Below are 27,441 nucleotides of genomic sequence, written 5' to 3' on the forward strand. Positions count from 1 at the left end.
TAAAGCAAACTAGTGCCATTTTTATTGTACATATCAGTTTATATTCGGAGAGTATGCTTGGGTGAGGATAATTCTGCAGATGGTTTTCTTTAGATAACAGTCATACTAGCATGGAGGATTGCCATCAGTTTATTATTATGACTTCTGCATACCAGTCCTTTTTCTTGTGCAAAAAAACAATACAGCATCAAATCTGAATCCTTGGTCTTAGAACCTTTCTGCTGCTCTGCTGGCCACTGCTCTAATATTCCCATAAACCTTTGATGGAGGACTTCCTGTAGAAGAAAGCAAGAGCTTAGTACTATTAATAGCAAAATTCACTTCTAAATGACTCTCTGATCATTACTGTTCTCTTTTTAAATTTACAGTACAAAGTCTTCTAAGGTAAGAGGTGCTTTGCACCAGTAGCTATAGGAGTAACAAGTTTAGCCTTTTCTGGTCTATAGCAAAGTAACACATCCCGAATTCTTTGAATATACAGCATCAACAGCACAGCACATTTGTAGTCAACTGAAGCTATTCAATATGGTTGCCATGCCATAGCATCTCCTAAAAACTTATCTCAGGCGTTTGCTTATGTAGCAGATACAAATTATTGAAGAAATACTTAACCTCATATGGAACAAAGCTTTTATAGCAAGAATAGTGTTTTAAGATAATTGCACCACAATTTATGATGTGTTACATAATCTGAATATAAGAGTAGTGCTGGTCCGGTGCAGTATGCCATTTCTAAACTGGCCAACCAGATTTTTACAGAGTTCACAAACGCAACCTAAGCACAAAAACACTCCTCTGCTTGTGTTTCCTTTCAGCTGATCTTCAGAAGCATACTGACTCATGTGCTGGAATTTAATACATAACCATCATGGCCAGTAGCCAACGATGGCCTTCTCTTCCTCTAGAGGTATAGAAGTGTGACATCTCAGATACTGAGTTCAACTACGGTTTACACTCAAATAAACTAGAAAGCATTCACAGATGCATCTTTTTATAGCATAGTGTTCCAGCCATGAGCTTATTGCCCTTATTGTACAAGTAATAATATAAACACAGAGAAAGACACAGAAGTATTCTGGTTTGTTTTGGATGGTTTGAAAAAAAAATCTTACCTAGAATGAGATTGCAAATTGCTGTTCTTGCCATTTTGATATTCTGGAAAGACCCTAAAATATGAACTTTTCTGTAATAAAAAAATCACATAGGAAGATTATGATATTTAGGTATTTAACAACATATGAAAGCATTCTCCTATTAGGGACCCAGCAACCCTCTTTAGTACTTTTCATTATGGTTGAACCAGCACCTGATCGTTATCTTCATAAAGAGATATTTCATTAACTAATTATATGCTTGCACCCACTCTACAAATTCTAAACATTAAAAGTAGCCATGACATCCTATAATTCCCATCTACTTCATTTCAGATCCACTTTGCTCATCTGTATGGTAATCTTTCCACCATCTGTTACAGCACATTCAAGAATCCATCTTAATTGGGGCTAATCCATTCTTCACTTACCTCTTCATGTACTACTGTACAACACAACAATATTCCACAACTAACTTACACAGCATTTCCCTTTATCAATGTCCCCATTGTAAACAATAGTGAGTCATTCCCACACAACATGTTTGTAATCATCAAGTTCCAACAAATTTAGGCCCTATTCAGATCACTCAAAGTACACTGCAGGCCCTACATGATTTTGTGTGGATTTCCAGCAATCACTTTTAAAGGGTCCACTTCAAACCGAGATGCTGCGGTGAAAGCAGGTATTCTACTAAATTAATACCAAATTATGTTGAAAATTCACATAAAATGAAATATGTGAATTGTAATATACTTACGAATCTGCAAGAACTATTCGCGTTCTTGTTACATTTTCAATGGTGAATTTTGTTTTTCCACCTTTTCCAGCAATTCTTCCTATTGCTCTAGAAAGATGATCTCCTTTTAGAGGTTTCACTAAAGAGATAAAAATAATTTAACTATGTCACTACTTTTATCCTAGCCATATTTATTCTAGATCTTAATCTAGGGTACCTGACATTGTCTAGTTGCTAACAACGAATAGGTTTGAATCTCTCAGATGAGAGATAAACAGCAGCCAAGTAAGAATATGGCAATATTTAAAAATATTTCTCACAAATCAAATCTTGTTAAACAAGACTTACTGGAAATTGAGAATACTTAAGGACTGGTATCTCAGAACAGATTTCAGTGTTCATGTAAAAAGCACATGGTACAGTTTTTTGGAGACCTACTCCTATGCAGAAAACTATGACACTATCTAGGCTCTCCCCTCAGCTTTTCACAGCAAGAGATGATGCAGGAGTAGATTTCAAACACCAATTCCTCCTATATGCATTATGAAGTGGTCCAACCCTATGTGGACTACACTGTGCAACATATTTTTTCTGAACATGTTAGTTGGTTCAGTCAAACCGAAGGAACAGAGCTGCACTGTATGAAATTATGAATGCATGCTGGTTGTAGGAAGTGCATTTTCAGAAAATAATTATTAGCAGTAACAACAACCATGTGCCCTCAAGTCAATTCTGACTTATGGTGAGTCTTTTTCAGGGCTTTCCATGTAAAGAGTTCTCAGAAGTGGTTGACCATTCTCTTCTGGGGGTGCCCAAGAACTGGGCAGCTTGCCCAAGGCCAAACAAGGCTGGCATTCCTCACAGAAGGCACAGTGGAGAATCAAACTGCCAGCTCCACAGGCAGATACCCAAAACACTGAGCTATCTAGCCAGCAATTTGTCAAAAATAACATTATGAAAAAAAACCTGCTATAAATAAAATTTTGGTAAAGGATTTATATGAAAGACAATACTAATATTAATCCACTTACAAAGTTTTTTAAAAATTGTAATGAAAAGGGACCATCCAAGATCACTAAATCATAATCACTCTTTACAATATTTTTAAAAACATTTTACAACTTGGCAGCATATAAAAAGGTTCAACCCTTCTGGGCTTGCTTTAAAGACTGTCAGAGTAGTGCAATAAAAAAGTAAAACTTGCCAGTGCTGGAATGCAGTACGATTTTACAACTACAGCGCATACAGTTAGATGGAAATGATCATTCTAGGAAATTTAATTTTAATCAGTTAAATGATTTTAGTGAACAACGTTATGAAACTCAAGGAAATATATAAATATTTAAAATCAGTTTGGCAGCTTTAAACGACAAGACAATAAAATAAGGTTTTAGCTGACAAATAAAGTGGAATCAATTTTAATTTAAACCAGCAAAAGTCTGAAAGTTAAAGAGGCACAGTTGAACTAATTTTGTGCAAAAAAAGAGGAAAAATATTATACACATTTCTCCCTTTTAATAAGCAGATTTTATTTATTAATCATAAGTTCTTTTATGTCCCTTGGTATTAGAAAACATTGACAATACAATACCGTAAAGATGAGACACTCACCATCCGTTACTTCAAAGGATTCTAGAAAAAGGTCATCTAATCTTATTAGAGCAAGAGCATCCTAGGAAAAAAAGTAATTGAACTTACAACTTTGTACAGATACTACATGTTAATTAATGTAAATCTTTCCTATTTGTCAAACATTACTTCTAGAGGTTGTTGTAGGTTTTTCGGGCTCTTTGGCCGTGTTCTGAAGGTTGTTTGTTCTTCCTAATGTTTCGCCAGTCTCTGTGGCCAGCATCTTCAGAGGACAGCACTCTGAACTCTGCAGCTTCCCTTGTCCCACCCTCCTCCAGCTGGTGCCCACTCAAAGGTAGGGCACAGATTCCCAGCCCTGCTTCCTCCAGGTGCTGCCTCTGAGTGAGCGCCCACTGGAGGAGGTGGAGCAAGTGAAGCTGGGACATTCAAAAAACAGCTGTGCAGCCAAACCACTGAACCGCACCAAACCAAGGTCCATGACCATTTCGAGTGTTTATCTCTGCTATGCAACTATGCTAAGCAACAGCTAAGCAACTGCTATGCTAAGCAACAAGATTTTGATCATTAGAAAATAAATGCATATTCCCTCGCTTATTGCCATACAGTTCAAAGAAATAGCAGGAAATTTACTACTATTAACATGATTATCCACTGTCTGTTTGACAAATCAAAAATATTTTAAAACAAAGGCTGTTTTTTTACAAACTTCAACATAGAAATTCTATATGAGAATTAACCATGAAGATCTCTGTGCATGCATGGCTATAACACATAGTACGGCAGCAGTTATTCTTTTCAATTGAATGGCCAACTATTAAAGTACACAATGAATTACTGAAAAAACAAGCAAAGTGGACTTCTTAGCACAGCTAAGACATAATACCATTCCACATAATAAAGTGATCTGTTCAAAGCCAAATGAAAACTCACCTCTACTTGAAATCCAAGTATAAAAGCTTTCACAAAATCAGCTGCTTTTGTCAAAGCGCTTATGTCTTTAGTTTCTTTACATGTCTAGAAAACAAAATGGTGTTTCAAGATTTATCTCGTGAAGCATCAGATTTACCCCAAAATACTAACCGCTTACGCTACTAGTACACATCCTTCCTCTGCTGTATTCAAAACACTAATCTCTCTATTTGTATTAACTCCGCTTGTAATGCTGCTGTCTTTTCTCTCTTTGCAAAAACATATTCAATTACCGTACTACCAAAGATGAAATCAATCCTATTCCTTCTTTCCAAATTTGAACCTAAGTTTTATCTGTTTTTGAATCTGCAAGATGCTTACCTTTCTGCATACACATTGTCCAGAATTAACTGGCAAGGTATTCAATCCTTTTATTCAGTTTTGTAAGTTTACCTTTCAAAAGGACACAACGGACCTAAACTGCTCCCACAACAGTCTTATCTGGCCATTGTTAAAGGTGCTTCTCTCTACATTCTGCCTGCTGACATCTTCCACACTATATCACTTCTCCAAACTTTCATAAATATTCACAAACATAAGGCTGGGGCTACACAGCACAGTTACTTAAAGAGGCAAGCATTTTCAATAATGTCCCAGACTTCTATGTTACTAATAAGTTAGTCAAAGTTTAAAATAAGCTTACTGAGACCAACAAGTTTCCAGAACATAGAGGGAAGGGGAACCTGGTCCTCCAAATGTAGGCTAATATCCTGTTCTCAGCATAAGCCAAAGCATACTTGGAATCTGCTCCTTCATAGTAAACAAACTGCCACTGTCATGGTTCCTGGAGGCATACACGCACCAAGCCAGTTTGTGTATGTGCGCGCAAGCTGAGAACCACAGCAGTGATTCGTTTACCAGGAGCAAACAGATAGAAAGTTACACTTTGTCTTATACCGCAAACAGGATTTCAGCCATACATTGACTGCTTCAACCTTAGCCAGTACAGCCAACACTGAAATTCTCTACTGAATTCAGAATGGCTACTCTGCCATACTCTTGCCATTTCAAACTCTGAAACAGCTTCCTGACTTTCTTTCTACTGTGAAAGATTTAACTGGAAATTTGGATGACAACTTGAAAGTAGAATTAAATTCATTCCAGCTCCAGATTTAGACCCCAAATGGGATGATGATTCTGGGGAAAGGTATATATGTGATTTGGAGAAATGTGGGGAATAGTTTTGTATTTAATATTTGCAATATAGTCGATTGTCTTTTCATTCTTTAGAAATAAATAAATTTAAAAATCAAATAAATAAATAGTCTAACTGCTCACTGGGAGGCTTTCCCAAGAACTGAGTTGCCCCCATATATCTCCTTCCTGCAACTGATTTCAAAAGCAATAAAATACTTTAAACCTGAAAAAAAATGGGATGATGATTCATCATTTAACAGCAGCAAGAACTGGACAGAGTGCCTTCAGCAGTGCTAGCCCAAGATCACTGTTCAGTTATATCATCTAGTGACAATCTCTGTATACTGACATAATTAAATCTGTAAACGATTCTCATCCACTTCAAATAAAGAAACCAGCTTTACAGATCTTCCACATAAAACAATGATACATAACTCACCTTTATCTCCACATTTCTGCTTTTTAAATTAAACCTAATCTGAAGTTGCAAATGTTCTACAATAGGTGTAAATATTTTCATCCAGTTCTCCTTCAAAGGTGTATATCTGTTCGCTGGTACAGGAATTTTTCTCATTTCACTTTTCCCATTCTAAATAAAACATAATTCCTTTAAATTAACTTTGGACTGTTTGATGGATAAAGTTGCTCTATATTCCATAAAATGATACATCTGACACATTTACACACAACAAAATCAGGAAATTCAGACAGCAGTAAATTCATGTTTCTCTCATAGGATAGAACAAGGAAAACCTTACTAGTTAAGACTGTGGCATGCCTGTACAGAACTTGTACCCAGGTTTCAGCAGTGGCTGGGAGTGCATTTGCACAATTAAAACTAGTGCTCCAGGTGTGCCCATTCCCAGAGAGGTCTGATCTAGCCATGGTGATACATTCCTTAGTTACAATCTTAACTGAATTATTGTGATGTGTGCTATATGGGGCTGCTTCTGGAAAGTGTCAAGAAAATTAAGCGGGTCCAAAACTCTGCAGCCAGATTGCTGACTGGGGATGGTCACAAGGATCACATAAACCCAGTGGCTGCTGATCCAATTCTGGGCAGAGTTCAAAGTGCTGGTTCTAACCTATAAAGTCCTAAATGGCTTGGGTCCAAGCTATCTCAAAGACAGTGTCTCCTCCCCTTATGAGACTGCCTGGGTGTTCAGATAATCAGGAGGCACCTTTCTCTCAGTCCACCACCTTCACATGTGCACTTGGTGGGGACACAGGAAAGGACTTTCTCTGTTGTTGCCCCTAGACTCTGGAACTCGATCCCACAGGAGACCAGGCTGGGCCCATCTTTGCTCTCCTTCTGCAAGGAGGCAAATACCTTTCTCTTCCATGACTTGCAGTCTGAGTAGAGTTTTTCAATGGATATTGTGTCTACTGCTCTGCATGTGTGTGTGTTTTGTGCTGCTTTTGTTTACTGTTTTTTAGTATATTTATTTGGTCCCTTTTAGCATGTACACACTGTTTTTAGCTTTAAGTATTGTCTTTTAACGATGTAAGTCGCTTTACTAATAAAAGCTGCCTTGGGTCCTTTTGGGGAGAAAGGTGGCACAGAAATATTTTAAATAAATGAATAAATGTGGTCGCTTTTAAGGAGAAAGATGGGCTAAAATGTTTTAAATAAATACTCATAGAGACTTAACGTCTGCAGCCTTTGCACATACTGATATATAGTTCACTCCAGAACCACTAGCCCACTTAAATCTGAATTACAGTGGGGTCTTGACTTGAGAACTTAATCCGTATTGGAAGGCAGTTCTCAAGTCAAAAAGTTCTCAAGTCAAATCTGCATTTCCCATAGGAATGCATTGAAAACCATTTGATCTGTATCTGCTCTTTTCCGTCCATAGAAACTAATGGGAAGCTGCTATTCCACCTTCGACCACTAGAGGGGGATATTTTGTTTCTTTTTTTCTCAGGTCAAGAAAGGTTCAGGGAAGGCAGGGAAAATACAGCCCAGGCAGTACCAGGCAGTCTGAAGACTGTCTCCCAATCCACTCTCTAAATGCTGGGAGGAGTGAGGAAGCAGACAGGCACCCTTTTCACTGGCCAACAGTTAACTGAAAGTTCACATTTTGCACTTTCCCTGCCTCCCACGTGGTTTTTTTTCAGTTCTTAACTCAAATCTAAGTATGTAAGTCAAATCGATATTTTCCTATGAGAGCGGTTCTTAAGTCAAAATGTTCTTAACTCAAGCCGTTCTTAAGTCAAGACCCCACTGTACTCGAAAAGGCACTTGCAACCAGGAACCATACCTGCTCCTGGAGATAAGGGAGAAAGCAAAACGAAGGGAACTTGCCCTTAACGCTGAAAGTTGTCCTTGGAAGCCACGGAGCAAGCTAGACAGGCTCCATACAGCCAAAAAAAAAAAAAAAAAAAAAACCGACACAGGAGTATAGAATTGAAACCCTTCGGAAGCCCCCCCCTACCTTACCAGTATCCCAGTATGCTACAACACACCCCACACTATCCCCACCACCGCCACCCCTGACAGGAACCACCGGGAGGGCTTACTCCAAGGGCGTCCCCACGAAGAGGGGGGAAATCCGGCCGCTTCCTGGGCAACGGGCACCCGCTCGTTTCCATGGCCCCCTCCCGGCGCCTCTTCCGCTTGCAGACGCTGGTGAAGTCTCCCTCGCCGGGAGCCCCCGCACCCTCGCCGGGCGCCTGCGTGTCCATCGCAACGGGAGCCGTCGGCAGCCTCGCCTCGCCCGCGCCTTCCATCGCCAGCCCCCCTCCGCACGAGCACTCTCTGCTCCAGGCACGCGCTGACAGGAAGAGGCGGGACCCGGCGGCTCCTCGCCTCAAGACGTCACTTCAGACCCGGACGTCTCTCCCAGGGACGCACGTCTCTATGGTCCTCTCTCTCTCTCTCCGTCCCGCCTTCTAGAGGCCGAAGCCGCTCCCTCCCCCTCCTCCTCCCGGCAAAGTAATGGCGGTGCTGCGGAATGCGCGGCCTTTCCAGGTTCCCAATCCCCATCGCTTTTTGGCCCTGGCTGTGCTCGGTAGAAAAGACCCTGGGGGGGGGGTCGACCACCTCCGTAGAACCGCAATTGTGACGCCGGTGCGGCCGCGCAGCCCGGCGCCTTGGCAAGGCTCGTTCGCTTCTCTATGATTTTCCTCCTCTCCGGATGTTTGGTCTGCGCTTGCGCGGAGCGGCCTGTCGGCGTCGTCAAGGAGCTCGACGGGGCGCCAGCGAGAGCGGGGGTAAGAGGCGCGGCGCGGCGTCATGTCGGCGGGAGGCTTGCTGGAGAAGCCGCAGATCATCGCCCACGCGCAGCAGAGCTTATCGTACACGGTCTTCGGCTGCCTCTGGGTCCCGTGCAGCGCCCGCCTCCTCTGCCTGGGCACCTTCCCGCGGGGGACGGGCGTCCTCCAGCTCTACGAGTTGCAGGGCGGCCGCCTCTGCCTCCTCCGCGAAGTGAGTCCCAGGGAAGGGGGGAGGCGGCTCTCCTCGCTGGGTCTTCCCCCGGCTGCTCCACGTGGGGGAGGAGGAAGAAGAAGAACCGCCGCCCCCCCCAGGCCCTTTAAATTAAACACGGACTCAGTGCAAGCCGTCCTATGCATATCCGCTCAGAAGTCCCTTTGAGTTCAGTGAGACTTACTCCCGGGTAATCGTGTATAGGCTTGTAGCCATCAGTCTGGTAGTGGCTGGTATTGAACTCATTTAAAATATTTTTACCCCGCCTTTCTCCTTAAAAAGGACCCAAGGGTCAGAATAGGTAACACTGCATAAGGATTTTATAATCCTGCATGATTTCAGGCGGCAGATTGCGTTAGTCTACCTAAACTTGTCATCTACAGAGTGCACAATTTTGGTGGGGTGCCTGCTTGTTATGAACGACTCAACTGCAGTCACACATAGGAGTTGGAGAGGGGAATCCCCGCTTCATCCGTCTGGTATAGAAAACAGATCGCATCTCCCACCATTTTACAGGGAGGTGTTTCTGATTCAGTTTCTGAGACCCCCACATTGCCCTACTTAATGAGTGGGGAGTTCCTTTTGGGTGGAGGCAAATGGTTAGACACATCTGCATGCTAGATGACAGGCAGTTGCAAAGACTGTCTATGGCTGTATTTCACTGAAGTTTACTTTAAAAGTATGTCTTGACGGCCCTTACTAGAGATGGGCACGGACCTGAAAAATGGTGGTTCACAGATGGCCACAAACCAACTAGAAAACCCAACCTGCTCTTGTTGTGCCACCGCTGCCTATCAGCTGGGCAGCAGGCCTGGCTTCTGGCAGGAATCTCCATCTGAGGATGAAGGCAGCAGGAGGGGGGGGGAAGGGGCAGGCATCCCTTTTTGCCAAAGCAAAATGAAGGATTGAGGAGGGAAAAGTTCAGTGCTTCAGCAAAACAGGATCCCTAAACCAGGTCATGAACCAAACTGCAAACCGGCCTGGTTTGTCATTTTTTCCTGGTTCATTTTTTGTTTCAGGCCCATCTATTGTCCTTACAATTACGGAACTTGCTAATGCAAGTTAAGTGACCACTAGCCATTTCAAAAACCTCTATTGACTAAATTTCTGAAAGTACAAGGAAACTGTTGCAGCCTTGATTTTTCATTCCGTCTAGTTTTTTTAAAATTTATATGATGTCGTTCTTCATAATTGCTGCTGTGTCCATTGTGCCTCCTTCTCTAAAACTACAAAATCTGACTAAAATGTGGTGGGTTTCAGGATTCATAAGAAGTTCATCTAGTTTACAAATCTGAGGTTTAGCGTTCTGCCTTGGGAGACTCCTGTTCTAGCTCATTTTGAAAGCATGGCGAACTGTAGTAAATTAATGTATGAACACAGCCTGTTTGGGGATGATTATTCTTTGCCAGGGATGGTGAATGTGTGGCCTTTCAAATGTTTTCATCTGAGCCATCATAGCCAGTGTTGGGGGCTAACAATGTATGGAGACCTACACATTCCTAACCTATGGTATTTACAATTTAAAATAAACCTTGATCTTCTACCTTGTTCTGTTAAGATGATACACAGCATTTTACATTCATCAGATGTGAATGTGTGATAAAATGATCCATACCTCTTCACAAAAAATTGAGCTTGCACCAACGGACACCCTTTGATTTTCCATTCTATATAGAGGGATATTGTTTTTTATGGGCTAAAGAGGTTGGTCATACAATATGTCAAGCAGTTGTTTCCCAGTGTTGAGGAAAAGATAAAGATTCTCTTACCCAAAGGGAAAAAATGTATACCTTTTACTAGGCAAATCTAAAGTGTGTGCACACACACACACAAATACAAATAAAATAGAAACAGAAGTATCTTCTAGTCTAAGTGTGTACACTTAGGGAAGTCCCTTGATTTCATTGGGGCTGACTCCCAAGTAAAGATTGTGTTGCGTTGTAGCATTAAGTAAACTAACTGTTGTAGGCCAGAAAGAACTCTTGATGGGCTTGCCAAATGGAAAGGTGCTCCGGGCTGCTGTGCCATGTGGTTTGAATCACACGAATGTTCTCTGAAATGTAACATTTAAACAGTTTGAGACCACTGCAGGATCCAAATGTACACACAGTTGTACCTATTAAAACAGTTTAAAGATGGTGACTAATTTCCATTTTGACCTTTTTGGAGTTAGAAGATTGATTTCTGTTAAACAGGGAACAGAGAAGCATAGGTCAGAACGGAATCAAACATGACGAGAAGTGCATCTGTTTTGGCAGGAATGCATTCTAGCCTATAACGTTCTGCCCAGAGTTTGGCAAGCAATGTTCAGGAGTTGAGTCGTGTTTAGAAATTAATAATGATGAGGAATGTTGTGTTGGTCACTATGGTGATAGCATTAAGTTTGCTTGTATATACAGCACTTCGCTTCCCACAGAGCACTGGTTGTCATAGCTATAGCAATGCAAGAGTACAACACATTGACCTTATAAAGTGTTAAGAAGCTGAGGCTTTCCCTGCGAAGCAGATTGGCTGGTTGCTTATGTGAATCATGCAGTCGTATTAACAAACTATTTTCCATTTTCTTTTACTGAAGTGAGGAAAAGCATTCTGTTTTATTGTTTAGCATTGCTTTCCAGGCACAAAAGGCCTATTTGTGCCATAAATGTAAGCATGATTTTCTGTTGTCCAATTTTAGTTACAGAGTCTGATTCCTACCTTTATTAGTACATAAAAAGAATTGGTTCTGCTATTATTAAAAATATGAAGTTGATGGCAAAGAGGCAAGAACAAAGGAAAAACTGGTTAGTGTGTGACTTTTTTGATCAGGAGTTGTTTACTTGTTTGCATCTCAGTTCATCTCTTAGGCTAAAACCTAGGTTAAAAATAGAACATTGCAGCTATGCTAGCTGTTGGCATACACCAATTTATCTCAATTGACTTTCTGTTTATTATCCTGTTGAATACAGTGTTTAATTTCTTAGTTTTGCTTGGTCTATTCAAGCTGAATGCCAGACTTGTGACAACCTTGCACATCAGTCATCTTTAATTAGGTGGTATCCTTCTTAGATGTGTAGATTTACATAGACTGGTTGACAAGATATAAATAAACATGCTTACTTGGAAATAAGTCCCACTGAACTCTTCTGAGTAATATGTTTAGGCCTAAGTCCTTAACATTGAAAGAGAAAGATTGAACAGAAAAAGAAAATATTGCTGAATTATGCTGTTTAAAATTTTAGGGTAGAGTTTGTGGTTTGCAAGAGAGTAATGCATGAACTTTACAGGTTTAACCAGATAATAAAGGTTGAAATTTCTGTAGTTTCATTTTTTTCTTTTTTCCAGCTGGTAGACCTTGTAACTCTCTTCTGGCATTGTAAACCATCAAGAGATGGCTAGTTCTTCTAAGAAAACTGGAGAGGAGAAAAGAAAATATGAGCACAATCTCAGCACATTTATTATTTATTTTATTTTGCTATTTTCATTTGTATGTTGTTTCTTTCTCCAAAGAGACACAGAACAACGCACACTTCCAAAACACTACCTATAACAATACAATACTCTATAAATGATAAATTGCTATATCTACTCAGAAGTAAGAGCTACTGAATTTACTTGGACTTAATGTCAGGGAAGTGTGTATAGTTTTGCCGCAATAACTTGAAATTCACACCACGTTCACTTGCAGACAAATGAAATAGCGAATTGTATATTACAGTAAAATATGGCGCATCTGCTTTCCAACTTTTCAGATTGAAAAGCCAAGGCCTATTAAATGTGGAACCTTTGGTGCTTCTTCTCTGCAACAGAGGTACCTTGCTACAGGAGACTTCGGTGGAAACTTAAATATATGGTAAATAATTCAAGACATGCTTGCTGATGTTGTTTAAAGCTCTGTTTCATGTGCTCTTAATCCTCCTTTCTCACCTAATTCAAAATTACATATAATCACACTTCCTGATTCATTTAAATATTCTTAGATGAGGTGCATTTAGATTTGGGCAATATTTTTTATACTCTGATGCAATGGTTATGTTTAGTAGGTTGAGGTACTTGTGCTTTGGCTGAAATCTGTTACACAGTGTGTTCCACAACTACATGCATTACCCTCAGACAGCATTTCCTCTTTTCCCTTCCTCCAGGAGAAAAATTGGTGACTTTTCAGAGCCGTCTGTCTAAGGCATGGCAGGCCGCTTTTCTCAAAGGGCAGCCAGGGTTGAGATTGGAGACAGCAAAAGTGGTTCCTTTGGCACATGCTGTTCGTTTAGAAAGTTTGTATTCCGAAACTCAGGCAGAAGCTTTTTCTGAAATCCTCCCTTCACTGCTGTCATCTAACCAGAGAATTGCACTAGGCTTCCTCCTCCCCCTCTTTTAAGGAAACAACTTTGCATGTTTCTTTCTCTTGAGAGTTTTTATTTTCTTTTGACCTCCTAGTGATATTCTTGCCACAGGAAAACCTGTGAATCTGCTAACCTAGTAGAAACATGTTTTCAGTGTAGGCTCCCCTAATGTGTGAAATCATATCCATTCCCCAATATACTATATACATTATTTTTGCAGCTTTTCCCTTTTCCCAGTGATCAGTAGAAGGACTGGCATCTCCATTCTAGGGATGCGGTGCCATTGCCAAGCAAGAAAAAAAATACAGATGGGGAGTACTCAGAAAATCAGCCCTCACACCCCAATAATGCAATCTCTTGGTTCTTTATAGACTATCTCCAGTGACCTAAAATTTGTCCTAAGAGAACAATTTTGGGGTTTTGTTTTTCTGTGTGAAAAGCCTAAAAATAAATGCTTTTGGTCAGGTTTTGAATAGTGTTTCAGCTAATGTTGTTCTCAGGTCAGCAGTACAAGTTGAACAGAACCCTCAAACTTTCGTAGATCTCAGTAACTACTCTTCAGAGAAGTATATTCTAAAAGTAATAAGAAATGCTATCCAACTTCTCTACTCTGTACGTAGGCTGTTTAAAAAGTTGAGTTATTCGTGAATCTGATTTACCCTTCCAGAAGCTGAAGTTGTAATCTTATATCTTTTCATTTGACATTGTGAATGTGGTAACCTGAACTTCTGTATGTGTCACTTTTTGAAGCAAAATAGAAGAATATTTTAAAGTTCTTATTGAAAAGAAATGGGATGTAATCATTGGTGAGCAAAATTCTGTGCTCTTTATAGTGTCAGTAATTTTAGATATTGGTTAACTTAAGTAATCATTCTCTCCAAAACCTCTACCTGGCCATGTGTGGCAAAGATTGCCATCATTCAGAGTCTACTTGATGGCACATACAGTGGTGCCTCGCATAACGGGCGCCCCGTTTAACGACGAAGCCGCATACCGACAATGTTTTTGTGATCACTTTTGTGATTGCATAATGATGTTTCCTATGGGGGAAATCGCTTTGTGATGATCGGTAAGCTGTTTCGCTTACCGATTTTCACATAGCAATGTTTTTCCCCAGCTGATCGGCGGTTCCAAAATGTCCGCCGGGTAAAACAGGGACGGATTCCTTGCTTACTGGGCAGCTAAAATGGCTGCCGTATGGAGGATTTTCGCTTAAAAGGTAAGTTTTAAGCCCATAGGAACGCATTGAAGGGGTTTCAATGCATTCCTATGGGCTTTTTAATTTTGCATAGCGACGAATCCGTATAGTGACAATTTTTGCTGCATGGATTATCGTCGCTATGCGGGGCACCACTGTAATTAGTAATTATTACTCATTTTTAGTTTTATGAATGAACACTAAGTGATTTTTGTTTTCTGCTTTCCTTTTAGGAATTTGGAAACACCAGAAATCCCAGTGTACTCTGTGAAGGGACATGAAGAAATCATAAACAGTATTGATGGTGTTGGTGGTTTGGGAATTGGGGAAGGAGCACCAGAAATCGTGACAGGAAGCCGTGATGGTGAGTTAGTCCTGTTGCAATGCCGTTGCTTGGAACAAAAGGAAAGATAGATGGGGCTAGATGAATCCAGGTAATAGCCTCTGATGACACCAGTGTCTTTGGGCTGACTGGTTTAGATACTCTTATTTGTTTATTTCATTTCATCCCTATTCTGTCTTTCATCCATGTGAGGGACTTGAGGCACCTACAAAATGGTAGGAAAACAGATATGTAAATTAAAATATAAAATGTTACAAAACATATAATGCTATTAAATGGCAATTGCAGTGGTACCTCGACTTACGAAATTAATCAGTTTTGGAAAGACGTTCGTACATTAAAAAGTTAGTAAGTCGAAGTACCATTTCCCATTGAAATGCATGAGAACGGAATTAATCTGTTCCAGCATTTCAAAAGGCAAAAAGGCAGGGAGAAAGAGCTGGAAATTTGAATTCCCAGCCCTTTCTCTCTTTTTTTGCAGGGAGCCATTTACAAATGGCTCCATTTGAAAAAAAATGGCATTGACTTGCGAACGGAGCCTTGACGGAGTCGATGCCAATTTTTGCCAATGGAGCCGTTCGTAAATCGAAAAGTTCACATATAGGGATGTTCGTAAGTCGAGGGTTGACTGTAAATTTAAAACACATTGTGTCTTCTTTAAAATCCAGTAGAATATTTTAAAAAGAAAAGGTGAAAGAGGACAATCTTGAATTCTGTTCCAAAGACTAAAGCAACTGGTCAAGCCAGTATATCAGTGCCACTTTGGAGATCTTTGTTTGCTAGTATATAGTTGGTGACAGCCGTTCTGGCCAGCCATTTTCCATTCTCGGTTTCCCAGCTGCCATATGATATGGTTACAGAGATACTGCAATCAGATCTACTGATGCTGTATATTCTATTTTGAGTCCCAACATAGAACAGAGCTTTCACAGACGTTGTTAGAGGGTCTGTAGCAAACTGATAACGTTTAAGAATGTGAAAAGGAAATATAATGAAAAACAGTTCAAATATCTCTGTGTAGTGTATAAATGTACCTGTTGATAATTCTGTCTTCTGAATGAATGAAAATTAAAACTTCCATGTACTAGATTATAGCATTTTCACTGAGTTACACATTATTTAGTTTATCCGCTAGCTGTACTGTTACTTGGATAACAATGAAAACAAGCTGTTTTGTTTTTTCAGTATTTTAATTATAAGTAGTTGTAGAAGAATGTAGTGACATTTTCTTAGGAGTAAGTTGAAGTTGCTGAAGCTAGAAAGTAAGAATAACCATCACAGGGTATTTCGTTCATAACAGTGTTTAAAATCATTGATTGCAGGGACTGTGAAGGTGTGGGACCCAAGACAAAAAGACATTCCTGTTGCCAATATGGAACCTGCACAAGGAGAGAGCAAAAGAGACTGCTGGACAGTGGCGTTTGGTAAGTTCTATGAACATAAATCTTAATGGTGCATGAAAAAATCTTAAATCTGTCCTTGAATTAATTTTGTTTCCATTGCTTTTGTCTTTGACTACAATAATGTTGAGTTCTCCATGTTCTCCGTGAAATCATACACATGGGTAGGTTCTGTGCCTTGGAATCTTCTAGGGCAATGGTAATCCAGGTAACCTTGGGTAACCCAGGTTTTCTTGGACTCCCAGAAACCCCTGCCAGCACAGCTAGTGGTGAAGGCTTCTGGGAGTTGCAGTCTGAGAACACCTGGGCCACCAAAGGTTGGGAACCACTGTTCTAGAGCCGCAAGAAGTATTACGACACACCTTCTTCACCACACTTGCTTCCCCACGCTCAGGGCAGTCCTCGTTTATCCTTTTGCCACTGCTAAGAGAACTCCTCAGGAGATTTTCTCAAAACTGACCATAATTTTCTTCAAAACCATTTGTATATAGTTGAGCTTTTCTTCTTTCATTTCTGTATTCCCCTGTTCATCATTAAAAAAGAATCTCAGTTAATTTTTAGTGGTTGCCTCACAGTTAACAGCATTTTCACGTTTTTATAGCCCGAATAGGCCCATTCAAACTACTTGTTATCTGCTACAAAAAAAAATCCCCCTCATGGACATTCAGAGTGCTTGTTCATATTGGCTTGGTGAAGGGCACCAACTGCAGCACTATCAGTTCTACAAAAACTTCATGAACGTACCCATCAGAAATTGTCAAATCCCGCTTGAAGTTTTATTTGTGGGAAAAGTTTCTGCGCTGTTGCTAAACCTCTCCTCAGTTTCTGCAGTCTTGGTTTGTAAAACTCCTTCAAAAAAGCCATTCATGGTGACTCTTAAAACCAAATCCCCCTCTGTTAAGACTACCAAGGAGCAGACTACTCAGATAGATTCCTAACCTTGAATCCAAGGAAAAAACTTCCACTTCTGAGTCATCAAAACTGACACTATTGATGCAGAAAAGGAAGAAGAAATTCTCTAATTTTAGCCCTCAGCCAAAAAAGGCAAAGGCCAAGAAACACAAGGGCCAAACACCTCTAGCCAAAGCACCATCGGCTCTCACACCACATTGAGGATCCAGGCAAATGTGATGAGGAGCTTGAAGACCTGGTGTGCCTCAGCTCCGCATCAGAGGCAGAGATGTCCCAGAATTGAGCATCATCTCCAGCCTTTAGTCAAGTGGAGCCAATTTGCCCAGCAAGCCCTGGGCAAGCTTTCTTCACCCTGTTACAGTCCAGTGGCTGCTCCAGCAGAGGAGTCACTCCCTTTTGGGGAGTAATTACCAGCATATTCCTCGGCATCAGGCTCAACTCTCAAGAGAAAAAGGTCTGCAACAGGAAAGAGCCTGGCCAAATATTGCCAATGTCCAAAGGAGGGGTTGAGATACCTTGCTGAATTTTACCCTGACCCTCTATTGCCCTTTCCTTTTCTGCCACCTTATTACCAGGACCAAATGATGACAGATGACAAGACTGCTGGCCTGTTTCAGGGCTTGCCCATGTTTTCACTGCTACCAGCTATGTATTCATGTCAGTCTTGAGAACCTTTCCATTCAGCCTCCCAGAATTGAAATGCTTATGAAAAACCACTATCTCCAGATCACTTCAACCCAGACACTTTAAAGCTGCCTTAGATCCAAAGATGTTGAAACTGACAAAAATCACACATGTTTGCCTTCTAAATCTCTGAGGAAAAAGTGCCATGCCAATAACTCACCATTAGTGTCGAGATGGCCTCCCAAGTAGGGAACCTTATCATTCTCACTGTCAGTCATTCCAGTTTGATTTTGACAGAAGACCTAATGCAGGCATCCCATCACTCTGACCGTCCTTCATCCTGGTCAGCATCCGGGTCATCAGTTCCAAAGACCATAACCCTACCTCTCAGTGTTCAATGAAATCTAGATGGACGTCAGTTTTGATCCTTCTAGTTTTGACAGCTCTAGGGCAGTGATGCAACTCTGCTGCTATATCAGAATCAAGATTCCCAACACTGACCAAGATCTCTCCTTCTTACCTAAGGTTGTCTCCAAGTTTCACCTTAATCAGCCCCTGGTACTGCCTACGTTTTTCCCATCTCCTACCTCAGAGCTGGAAAACCCATTCCACACTTTGGATATCCAAAGGGCATTAGCCTTTTCCACCTCAATAACTAAATACTTTTGAAAGTCCAATAGGCTTTCACTGGTACCAGTTACCAGGGGCCAAAGAAGGGTTGCCATATCACACATCAGACTCTCCAAATAATTAGTCTGCACAATTAGTCACCTTATGCTACCAGCTGCTAGCTAATAAGCCACTGCTCAGTTTCTTGATGGTGATTGCTGTGCCAATGGCATTTCTCAGAGGCGTTTGTCTGAGGGATGTTGGCAAAGCAGCAACCTGGTCACAGCCTTTGACCTCCATCAAACATTTACAAACTGGATGTCTGAGCTAAGCTTGATGCTGCATTCAGCAGAACAGCGATACCCTCTGTTTTGGTGTGAGATCCCACCAGCCGGTAAGTGAGCTTGCCAGTCACCCGTAAGTTTGATTTCACAGAGACCACAAAGGAGGACAGGTTGCTGTAACTAGTTCTTTGAGTGACTCATTTGTGAATTCACACAACCCACCCGTCCTCCCCCCAGTCTGCCCTGTAACCACTGTTGTCTCTGTATTAGCGCCGGACAGGGGGAACTGAGGACTGCCCTCAGAGTCGGGATCGTGTGTGATGGAGATGGCGTGTCATAACACTTCTTTAGGGTCTGGGAGATTCTGAGGACATTCCCATAGGCACAGAACTAACCCATCTGTGTGATTTCACAGATGCAAACTCAGAGAACTGCAGTTTTAAGTAAGCAACCTGTCCTTTCCAAGCGTACCCTGTTTCTTTCCCACTGAAATAAGTGATTATCAGGGAAACCACATCACGCAAGGTGGTTTAAAAATTCTCGCTGAAACACAGTCAATAATGTCTAGAAAAGCAGCTCCGAAACTAGCTCTGCTCGGTGTACCTCTGCAGTGTTGAGCTACCAATTACAGCACCATTGTTCCAGATACTTTTTTGGCTGTGGAGAGAATGTGGGGTTAACAATTCAAATAAAACTGTAGAAGGACTGGGAAGAACAATCAGTCTGCCAAGGGTTGACTTGTTCTGTTGCTAAATGACTTCAGGCCTTCTGGGCTCTGAGGGATGATAACCTGTCCACGCACCTCCTTTCTGCCATTATTTTTCACCACAAGTGGTGTTAGAAAGTGCAACTAAATGGCGGTTCGTTATCTAAGAAGAGCCTTTTTCCTCACCAGGCAATGCATATAATCAGGAAGAGCGTGTGGTGTGCGCTGGTTATGACAATGGGGACATCAAGTTGTTTGACCTTAAGAACATGTCCTTGCGATGGGAGACCAACATCAAGAATGGGGTAATACTTCTCAAAGACACGATAGAATGCCAGTCTTTTCTCTGTAAGACAAAAGTTGAAGATGTATCCAGCAGAATTATACTCAGTGAGATTTCAACATGCTGTTCATTTTATTTTTTGCCACTGGTCTTAATTAGAGCAGGTGGTTAAGTAATGGTTTCTATGAATAATGGCCACACTCTTTCTTTTTCCCACATGAAGAAATTTTGCAGAAAGTGGGCATAATTTCATGTACTTCTTTTTCTTCCACACAAATAATATAATATTTGTGTGTGTGTGTGATGTGTGATGTGTCACTAAGTCACATCTGACTTAGGGTGTCCCTAGTAGGGGTAATTTGAGATATTTAAGGATTGGTTTTAACATTGCCATTCTTGGCAGAGCAGGGATTTGATCCCATATCTCCTGATTCCTAGTCTGTCATTCTGACGGCTATGCTGTGCTGACTCTTAGTGTACATTTACCCAGAGGGAATGAGGGATGTGTCTTCCTCCCCTGCAAACAAAGGGTGCTATTCTGTGCAGAGTTTAATGTGGTTTAGCCACTTAGATGAAATCTGAGAAAAGTGCCACTGGTTATGCCTTCTGTTTCTCAAAGCTAAGTTCTAGCCTCGTTATTGGAAGCATAAAAAGAAAAGAGACAGAATTCTCATAGTTTCTCTCTCTGCTTGTACAGCTACAGGCCCCTTTGGGTAGCCAAAATACCCCCTGCCCCAGCATCATTTCTGCAAATGCCTTGAACACATGAGTCATTCCAGGGGTTTCTGTGGAATTATGCTGCAGTTCATGAACGTTCCCTCTTCCCCTATTCAAAACATGACATGAAGGAAGGTGGGGAGAGGTGGCACCCTAGAATGCAGTGTAGTCTTGGGAACACAGTGAGGTCAGGGGCAAATTTTGGAAGGGATAGGAACATAGTAGCCATAAAGTTTTGGTTGTGTAAGGCCAGCTAAAGTTTACAGCCCTCTGAAGGTCCTAGAGTAGCAACAGAGCAGATATGGCACTGCAGATAGATATGGCACTGCACATTTGCTGAACAGCAACTCCTTTGAGCACCTATTATGTACTGCCACTAGGGAAGGATGATGGGCATTGCAATCAAACAAGTAGTGGGCCACATTTCTCAACTCCATCCTAAAGTACCTCTTCAGTTACAGCATCCGTTTCTGTGAGCCTAAATCTGTGCGTTCAGTTCTAAGACCACCTTGTTAGTAGGTCCTGCTTCTGAATAAACACTGTTAGGATCAAAGATGGGAGAAGCTTTTTGATCTAAAGCAAATTTGGCTGAAAAATTCTGGGTGTTGTGGGCTAGAAAAGCTTTCCCCATCTTTGGTTAAATTGCACTGCACTGATAAGGTGTTTAGGGTTCAGCTGAAGTCTAATGCTGTGTTTGTGCTTTGTACTTTTAGGTTTGCAGTGTTGAATTCGATAGGAAAGATATAAGTATGAACAAACTGGTAGCTACTTCACTTGAAGGAAAGTTTCATGTTTTTGACATGAGAACTCAGCATCCAACTAAAGGTTTTGCTTCCGTATCGGAGAAGGTAAAATATAAAATGCAGGCTGTTCATTGTTATGATTGAAGAGGCATCTTGACAAATATTTTTGGAATAGCACTTCATCCCGGGCTTGGGTCCAGAGCCCTACATCCCAGCTGTACTAGCAAGGTGGCTTCTTAGCTCATTTTCTTCCCTGCAGCCTTCTCTGTCAGCTGAAAGTCTGTGTGAGACTGTGGGCAAGACGTTTCACTGTTCTCCCAGCTGCGCAAGCAGGAGCAGTTATGTCAGCAAAATAACCCATTTGGACCCCTTCCCAAAGTCACTGGAAGGGTTATGTTTCTTTCCAATGTCATATCAGAAACTAGAAGATTGAGCCATTTACCAGATTTAAATGGTGAACTAATTGGTTAATAGATAGGTTGTGGCAATTGCTCCTTCGCTGCACAGTTTCTGGAAGTAGAACGCTTCCTCTTGTGTATATGTAAAGTGGCATTTTGTATCATAGGATGGGTCTGACTGAATTTAGTGCAACCTTTTGTGTGGTGAGCAGCCCCCAACCACATGTATGCACGGCTGAACTTGTCTTCTCTTGTCTTCACTAAGGTCATGTGTGCGTAGCATTTCTCTTCACAAGGCATTAAGGGTGAGGAACGCTTGACGCCTTGTGAAGGGAGGTGCCGTGTACACATGAACTGCTCAAAGCAAGGCTCATGAAGCCTTGGCGTGCTGCTGCCAGTCCCTGGTGCAAGAGGCAGTGCCCCTTTTGAGGTGGTGAGGGGAGCACTCCCTTTAGCACTTGACTTTTGTGCAAAGTGAACACTGAGAAGGGCAACAGAGAATACAGGCATTGCAGTGAGGAAAAATTCCCTCCTTGCCCAACGTAGTTCTGGGTGAAACTTCATTTGGATTTGGTCGCTCTCTTGCAGAGGCATCTTGAATAAGAGAGAACGTGGCTCCTGGAATTGGTGCAGCTTGTTTGTGCAGCCATGTATCCATCTGCCATTCTAGTACAGACCTTGCATTAGATAGGCTTCACATAGGGGTCTTTGTCTCATTTTGTGCCCTCAGAATCTGTAGGCTTGTTATCCCCCCAGTATTTGTGGATGTCCTACCCCTGAGGTCTCTTGCTTGTGAGCAGGAATTGGAAAAGGGTTTGTCTTTTGCATCAGCCAAGGCTTTGGAGACCCTTGGTAGTAGTGGACTTGCTGCTTCTGAGATACCAGAAAGCTTGCCATGGTGAGGAATTTGCCCATCCTTTCCCTGTTGCACCCTCAACTCATTGCACATGTCAGGGATTTGAGGAGTCTGTCCTTCCTACACAGCATGAATTGAGACCCCATTCACTTCTGTCTTCTCTGAAGATGCCTTACCTCATGCTGGTCAGTCATAAACATGTGCAAAACAAAACAAAACCTTCTGATTTTGACTGGCTACTTACCAATGACCTAATTTTTGCTATTAGGCTCACAAATCCACCATGTGGCAAGTTCGGCATCTTCCACAGAACAGAGATATCTTTGTGACTAGCGGGGGAGCTGGAAATCTTCATCTATGGAAATAGTAAGTATTACAGTACTCTTCACAACAAGGTAATAGCAGAGTGAGTTGCAATTATTAACTCGTCAGTAGGCATTGCTGTTCAAAACAGAATTATTTCCTAGTAGAACTGGCTTGACATCTCTTCCACAATCATACATTTATTTGACCGTGGATATTTATTTAAACTTCTTGCAACACTTCTTATATCACTATATAGTATGTTAAGCATGCTATTCAGATTCTCCTTCCTGGCCCGCTTTACATTAGTGGATAGATCTTTAGTGCATAGTACTTTCCTTGCGCTGCTGCAGTCTAATTCATCTCCCAAGCAAACAGGTCCCTGAAATAATACTTACCAAGTGCCTACTCATTTTTGGGAAGAGATCCATTAGGTCTATTGGCCATATTGGTAAAGGCTTTGTTCTGGGAAGTGCTCTACCTGAGTGCTTGATTCTCTTGTTCATAAAAAGATATAGACCTCACCAGTTTCTGTTGGTCATTGTTAAGCTAGAAAGATACAGCCCTGCTTTCTAGCTTTCTTCTTAATGTTAGTTTGTCTAAGTCACTGTTGCTAAAAGTTATGAATTCCCCTTCTTTATTTTTAAGGGATTCCCACACACACACACACACACATTCCTCATTTTCCTGCATTGAGCCGGAAGTTGAATCTCAATGGACTTAATAGGCCCCTTCCAACTCCATCATTCTGTGATTCTGGTGGGTCAAATGAGACGCCTCTCGTAGGCTACCCGGAGCTCTTAGGAGAGGAAATCCTATATAGCGAATGGAATTTGTTTGTTACTGTGTCGTGTTTATCAAATGGACTTCCTTTTTTTCCTTCCCTCCCCACCCCACAGTGAATATCCGGGACAGCGCTCCAAGAAGGATTCAGAAGGACATGAGATGGGAGTCGCTGGTTCAGTGAGCCTTCTGCAAAATGTGACATTGTCGACCCAGCCTATCTCGAGCCTGGATTGGAGCCCTGACAAAAGGGGCCTCTGCGTCTGTAGCTCGTTCGACCAGACTGTAAGAGTACTTATCGTCACTAAACTGAACAAGATTTGATGGGAGAATAGCTGACAAAGAAAAACATCCAGAGACATTCCTAAGAGAGCCTTTTGGAAGTTCAGTCAAGCATCACTGTATGCCTCAGACCTTACAAGAAGCAGAAAAGCTCGTGTGGAGTGCTTTCTAACTTCTTAGAGCTGAAGATTGCATTTGCCTAAAATGTGCCTTCAGTTTTAGCACAATGAAACCTGTTCGTGTGCTTGATAGTCTTCAGTGCAGAATGCCTTTATGTTCATGGCATCTCTTGCACAGGGTAACAGCTTGTTGCCAGTTGTTTAAATTATTCTTAAAATATATGTGTTTCCATCGGCTCACAAGAATAGACTGTGATATATGGATATCCTGGAAAGCAACATTCAGAGTCAGCCAATGTTCGTTCGCTGAAGTATTAAACTTGTTGGTATGTTTTTTCTACATTCCTTGGATTGCACTTATTTTGTCCATTTAAAAATTGAATAGCTGTGTTTTAATTAAATAAAGATTAAATGTTTGCTATGCTGTATTTCTGTTATTAGCTGCTTGGTTAAAATAATGTAAGTATGTATGAATGGAATAATACTGTGATTTTATCATAGTTCTTTATAGTTCTGTCACATGATGGAGTTTCCACAACTCTAGTCAAACATTTTTAAAAGTTAGTTCTTATTAGTAATAACATTATTTATATGTTGTTTATTTCATTTCTGTCTTGCCTTTCCACTTGGATAAATAGTGCTTGGGGCATCATTAAAGCAGATGCAATGATAAAACTATTAAGATCACAATAATAAAAGCAATGTATCAAATTACCCTTGAACTACAGGGGTAATTTGATATAGATCTCCCATTCCCCATGCACACACGGATGCCCCCCGCATGCTGGCCCCCTAGTACTCCAGCACGCATACACACATGCACAGACACACACACCTGCCCCCCGCACGCATGCTAAACCAGTCTGCAGTGGTCAGAAAGATTGGGGGCCACTGGTGTAGAGGATAGAATGACAGACTGGGACTTAGGAGACCTGGTTTTGAATCTCCTTGGCCATAGAAATTCATTAAGGAGTCAAGATAGAGGCTCCCCTTGACATTTAGTCCAGTCATGTCCAACTCTAGGGCATGGTGCTCATCCCCGTTTCCAAGCTGTAGAGCCAGCGTTTGTCCGAAGACAGTTTGCGTAGTCACGTTGCCAGTGCGACTAGACACGGAACGCCGTTACCTTCCCACCGAGGTGGTACCTATTTATCTACTCTCATTTTTACACGCTTTCGTACTGCTAGGTTGGCAAGAGCTGGGACAAGCGACGGGAGCTCACTCTGTCATGTGGATTCGATCTTACGACTGCTGGTCTTCTGACCCTGCAGTATGGAGTCTTCTGCAGTTTAACCCACAGCGCCACCACATCAAACCTCTCTTTATATATCTCACTTAATTTGAAAGCCCTAATAGGGCTACAAATCACTTAGATGTGACTTGGCAGCACATAACCAACATTTTGAAAGGTTTTCTTTAATGTAGACTTAGTACCTTCTGTAAAATCCTGTAGAATGCCATATGAGGCCTATAAGCAGTACAAACATTACAACATAATTTAGAAGATAGCAGGAGAAAATACTATAAAATGGCAAGCAACTTTTAAGTCCCTATGAATATCAGAACTCTAGCTTCTTTCATTGAAGGAATGCTCATTCTTTTCCATGTTGACACAGACGGTACCTAGAATCCCGATACTGAAATTCATTCTGCACAAGTCTAAATTTTCCCTAAAGGACAGTTTTCTATCTGATAATGATACATATTTAGTGGGATGGTGTGACTGGGAATGTGTTTAAATGTGACAATAAAAACACGCATTTTGTTACCCATTATAGTGCAGGCATGGAAAAGATCCATGAACTAATTTCAGTGTTACAGTCTTACTGTCAAAAATGAATTTTGGATAAATACTTGAAGGATACTGCAGAAACTACAGATAACAATTGAAGAAAAATGTGTAAATCCTGACCTGTATGATTTGCAAAGCTTTTCATGTTCCCAGACAAAGAAGATTGACACCCAGGCTTCACCTATTCTGGCTTTGGCACAAAGATTGATTTTGTTTTGTTTACCTAGGCAATGTGCAAACATATGGCCAACGTACAGGATCTGTGTGAAACATGCTGCCTAGTCTTGGTAAGCGAAATGGGGTTTCCAATTAAACATGCAGAAGACGTTAGCCTTGACAGTACAGAGTTCCATGAAATGCATCAAGAACCAGCACTTTCACTTTGCTAAATCAAACTTCTTCAACTTGACACCCTCAGTCAGAAGATTTGGATTGTGCTTCATGATCAGCCCTAACTAGCAGAATGGAGGAGATGAACAGTGTCATACGTATATTGGAAGGGAGGTGCAATGCTTGAAACATACGTTATTCCGAAGGAGAGAAGTTCCGTTCATCCTTTCTTCCCTAGAAAAGCCTAGGAAAATATTGTCGCCCTGACCTCTAGTGGCTAAGAGTGTGCATTGCAAGAGAATGAAGCCAGTATGCACCAGGGTCTGGAAAAGGAATTGTGTTAGAACAAACAGTTCCCATTTAGTAATACAGTACAGTGGTGCCCGGCATAGCAACGTTAATCCGTTCCGGATTAATGTCGCTATCCGGAAACATCGCTATACAGATAGGAAAACCCCATAGGAACGCATTAAACTCCGTTTAATGCGTTCCTATGGGGCGAAAACTCACCGTCGAACGAAGATCCTCCATAGCGCTGCCATTTTCGCCGCCTTGGTAAGCGAGGGCAGCGTGCGAAAATGCTTGCGGTGGCCATTTTGGAACCGCCAATCAGCTGTTCCAAAAACATAACAATGAGAAGATCGGTAAGCAAAACGCTTACCAATCATCGCAATGTGATGTTTTCCCTATCTAAACATCTCAATGTGATCGCATTAGCGATCGCAAAAAATAGATCACTATGCAGATTCATCGTTAAACGGTGCGCTCGTTATGCAAGGCACCACTGTAGTACCTTGGTTTATGTGCGCCTCGGTTTACATAATTTCGGTTTATGAACCAAAATCCGTAAGAAATAATGCCTTGGTTTACGGTTTTTAACCGGGGGTGGGGGTTCGCTGTAGGTTTGCCTGGAGGTTTCTAGCATCAACCCCATTGCTATGGCAATCCACGTTCCGGTTTACATAATTTCCGCATTATGTAACATCCTGGATGACGGATTAATTTCATAAACCGAGGTACTATTGTAATAGCCTTAGAACTGCAGAACTGGAAGGGACCCTGTGGATCATTGAATGCAGTCTGTCAAGGAGGCCCAGTGGGGAATAGAACTCACAACCTCTGACTCCCCAGTCAGATGCTTAAACTGTATAACTATCCAGCAGTTCAGTTCAGTTAATGGGCAATGCATAAACGTTTTGTGCCATCAAGTTGGAACTAACTTATAGTGACCATAAAAGGGCTTTCAAAGTAATTGAGACATTTGAGGAGCGGTTTTAACAGTTCCACACTCCTAGTGAGTTTCCATAGCTGAGTGGGGATTTGAACCCTGTTCTCCAGAGACCTAGTCTGTCATTCTGTCTACTACACACACCCCGTCTGCGGCCCGGTACCGGGCCGTGGCCTTGGCAGAACTGGGTTGTGGAGATAGATCTGCCCCCATGCACATATGCCCCCCACAAATGCATGCACATACGCATGGGGGC

The 27,441-nt window shown here is 41.6% G+C and overlaps 2 protein-coding genes across 3 annotated transcripts; one reads left to right on the forward strand and one right to left on the reverse strand.

The window, feature by feature from the left end:
• On the reverse strand, positions 1–8,381 carry PNO1 (partner of NOB1 homolog). Its single transcript, XM_020815874.3, has 7 exons — positions 8,050–8,381; positions 5,966–6,115; positions 4,351–4,434; positions 3,442–3,502; positions 1,852–1,969; positions 1,113–1,183; positions 1–275 (listed from the first exon to the last, which is right to left on the reverse strand). Exons 1-7 carry the CDS (start codon positions 8,257–8,259, stop codon positions 208–210), a joined length of 762 nt encoding a protein of 253 aa, XP_020671533.3. The 5' UTR covers positions 8,260–8,381; the 3' UTR covers positions 1–207.
• A 147-nt stretch (positions 8,382–8,528) lies between these two features.
• Positions 8,529–24,263, forward strand: DNAAF10 (dynein axonemal assembly factor 10). 2 transcript variants are annotated; one of them, XM_073003575.2, is made up of 8 exons: positions 8,529–8,742; positions 12,688–12,788; positions 14,707–14,837; positions 16,139–16,240; positions 19,541–19,656; positions 21,065–21,199; positions 22,617–22,714; positions 23,551–24,263. In XM_073003575.2, the coding sequence occupies exons 1-8, from the start codon at positions 8,647–8,649 to the stop codon at positions 23,756–23,758; spliced, it is 987 nt and encodes a 328-aa protein (XP_072859676.2). In that variant the 5' UTR covers positions 8,529–8,646; the 3' UTR covers positions 23,759–24,263. The 2 variants fall into 2 exon arrangements, with proteins under 2 accessions (XP_072859676.2, XP_020671532.1); XM_020815873.3 differs by having other exon boundaries at positions 8,678–8,956.
• The last annotated feature ends 3,178 nt before the right edge of the window (positions 24,264–27,441 follow it).

Source organism: Pogona vitticeps, chromosome 1 (genome assembly GCF_051106095.1).
Source record: "Pogona vitticeps strain Pit_001003342236 chromosome 1, PviZW2.1, whole genome shotgun sequence".
In the NCBI taxonomy this organism is placed as follows: domain Eukaryota; kingdom Metazoa; phylum Chordata; class Lepidosauria; order Squamata; family Agamidae; genus Pogona; species Pogona vitticeps.

Excerpts from the sequence above, each read along its gene's own strand:
- PNO1 (XM_020815874.3), bottom strand. The coding sequence starts at position 8,259 with ATGGAAGGCGCGGGCGAGGCGAGGCTGCCGACGGCTCCCGTTGCGATG. Across the intron at positions 1,184-1,851 it reads CGAATAGTTCTTGCAGATTC|AAAAGTTCATATTTTAGGGT; the intron begins GTAAGTATATTA and ends TTTTTATTACAG. Across the intron at positions 276-1,112 it reads AATTTGCAATCTCATTCTAG|GAAGTCCTCCATCAAAGGTT; the intron begins GTAAGATTTTTT and ends TTTCTTCTACAG.
- DNAAF10 (XM_020815873.3), top strand. The coding sequence starts at position 8,765 with ATGTCGGCGGGAGGCTTGCTGGAGAAGCCGCAGATCATCGCCCACGCG. Across the intron at positions 12,789-14,706 it reads GGTGGAAACTTAAATATATG|GAATTTGGAAACACCAGAAA; the intron begins GTAAATAATTCA and ends CTTTCCTTTTAG. Across the intron at positions 21,200-22,616 it reads TTGCTTCCGTATCGGAGAAG|GCTCACAAATCCACCATGTG; the intron begins GTAAAATATAAA and ends TTTTGCTATTAG.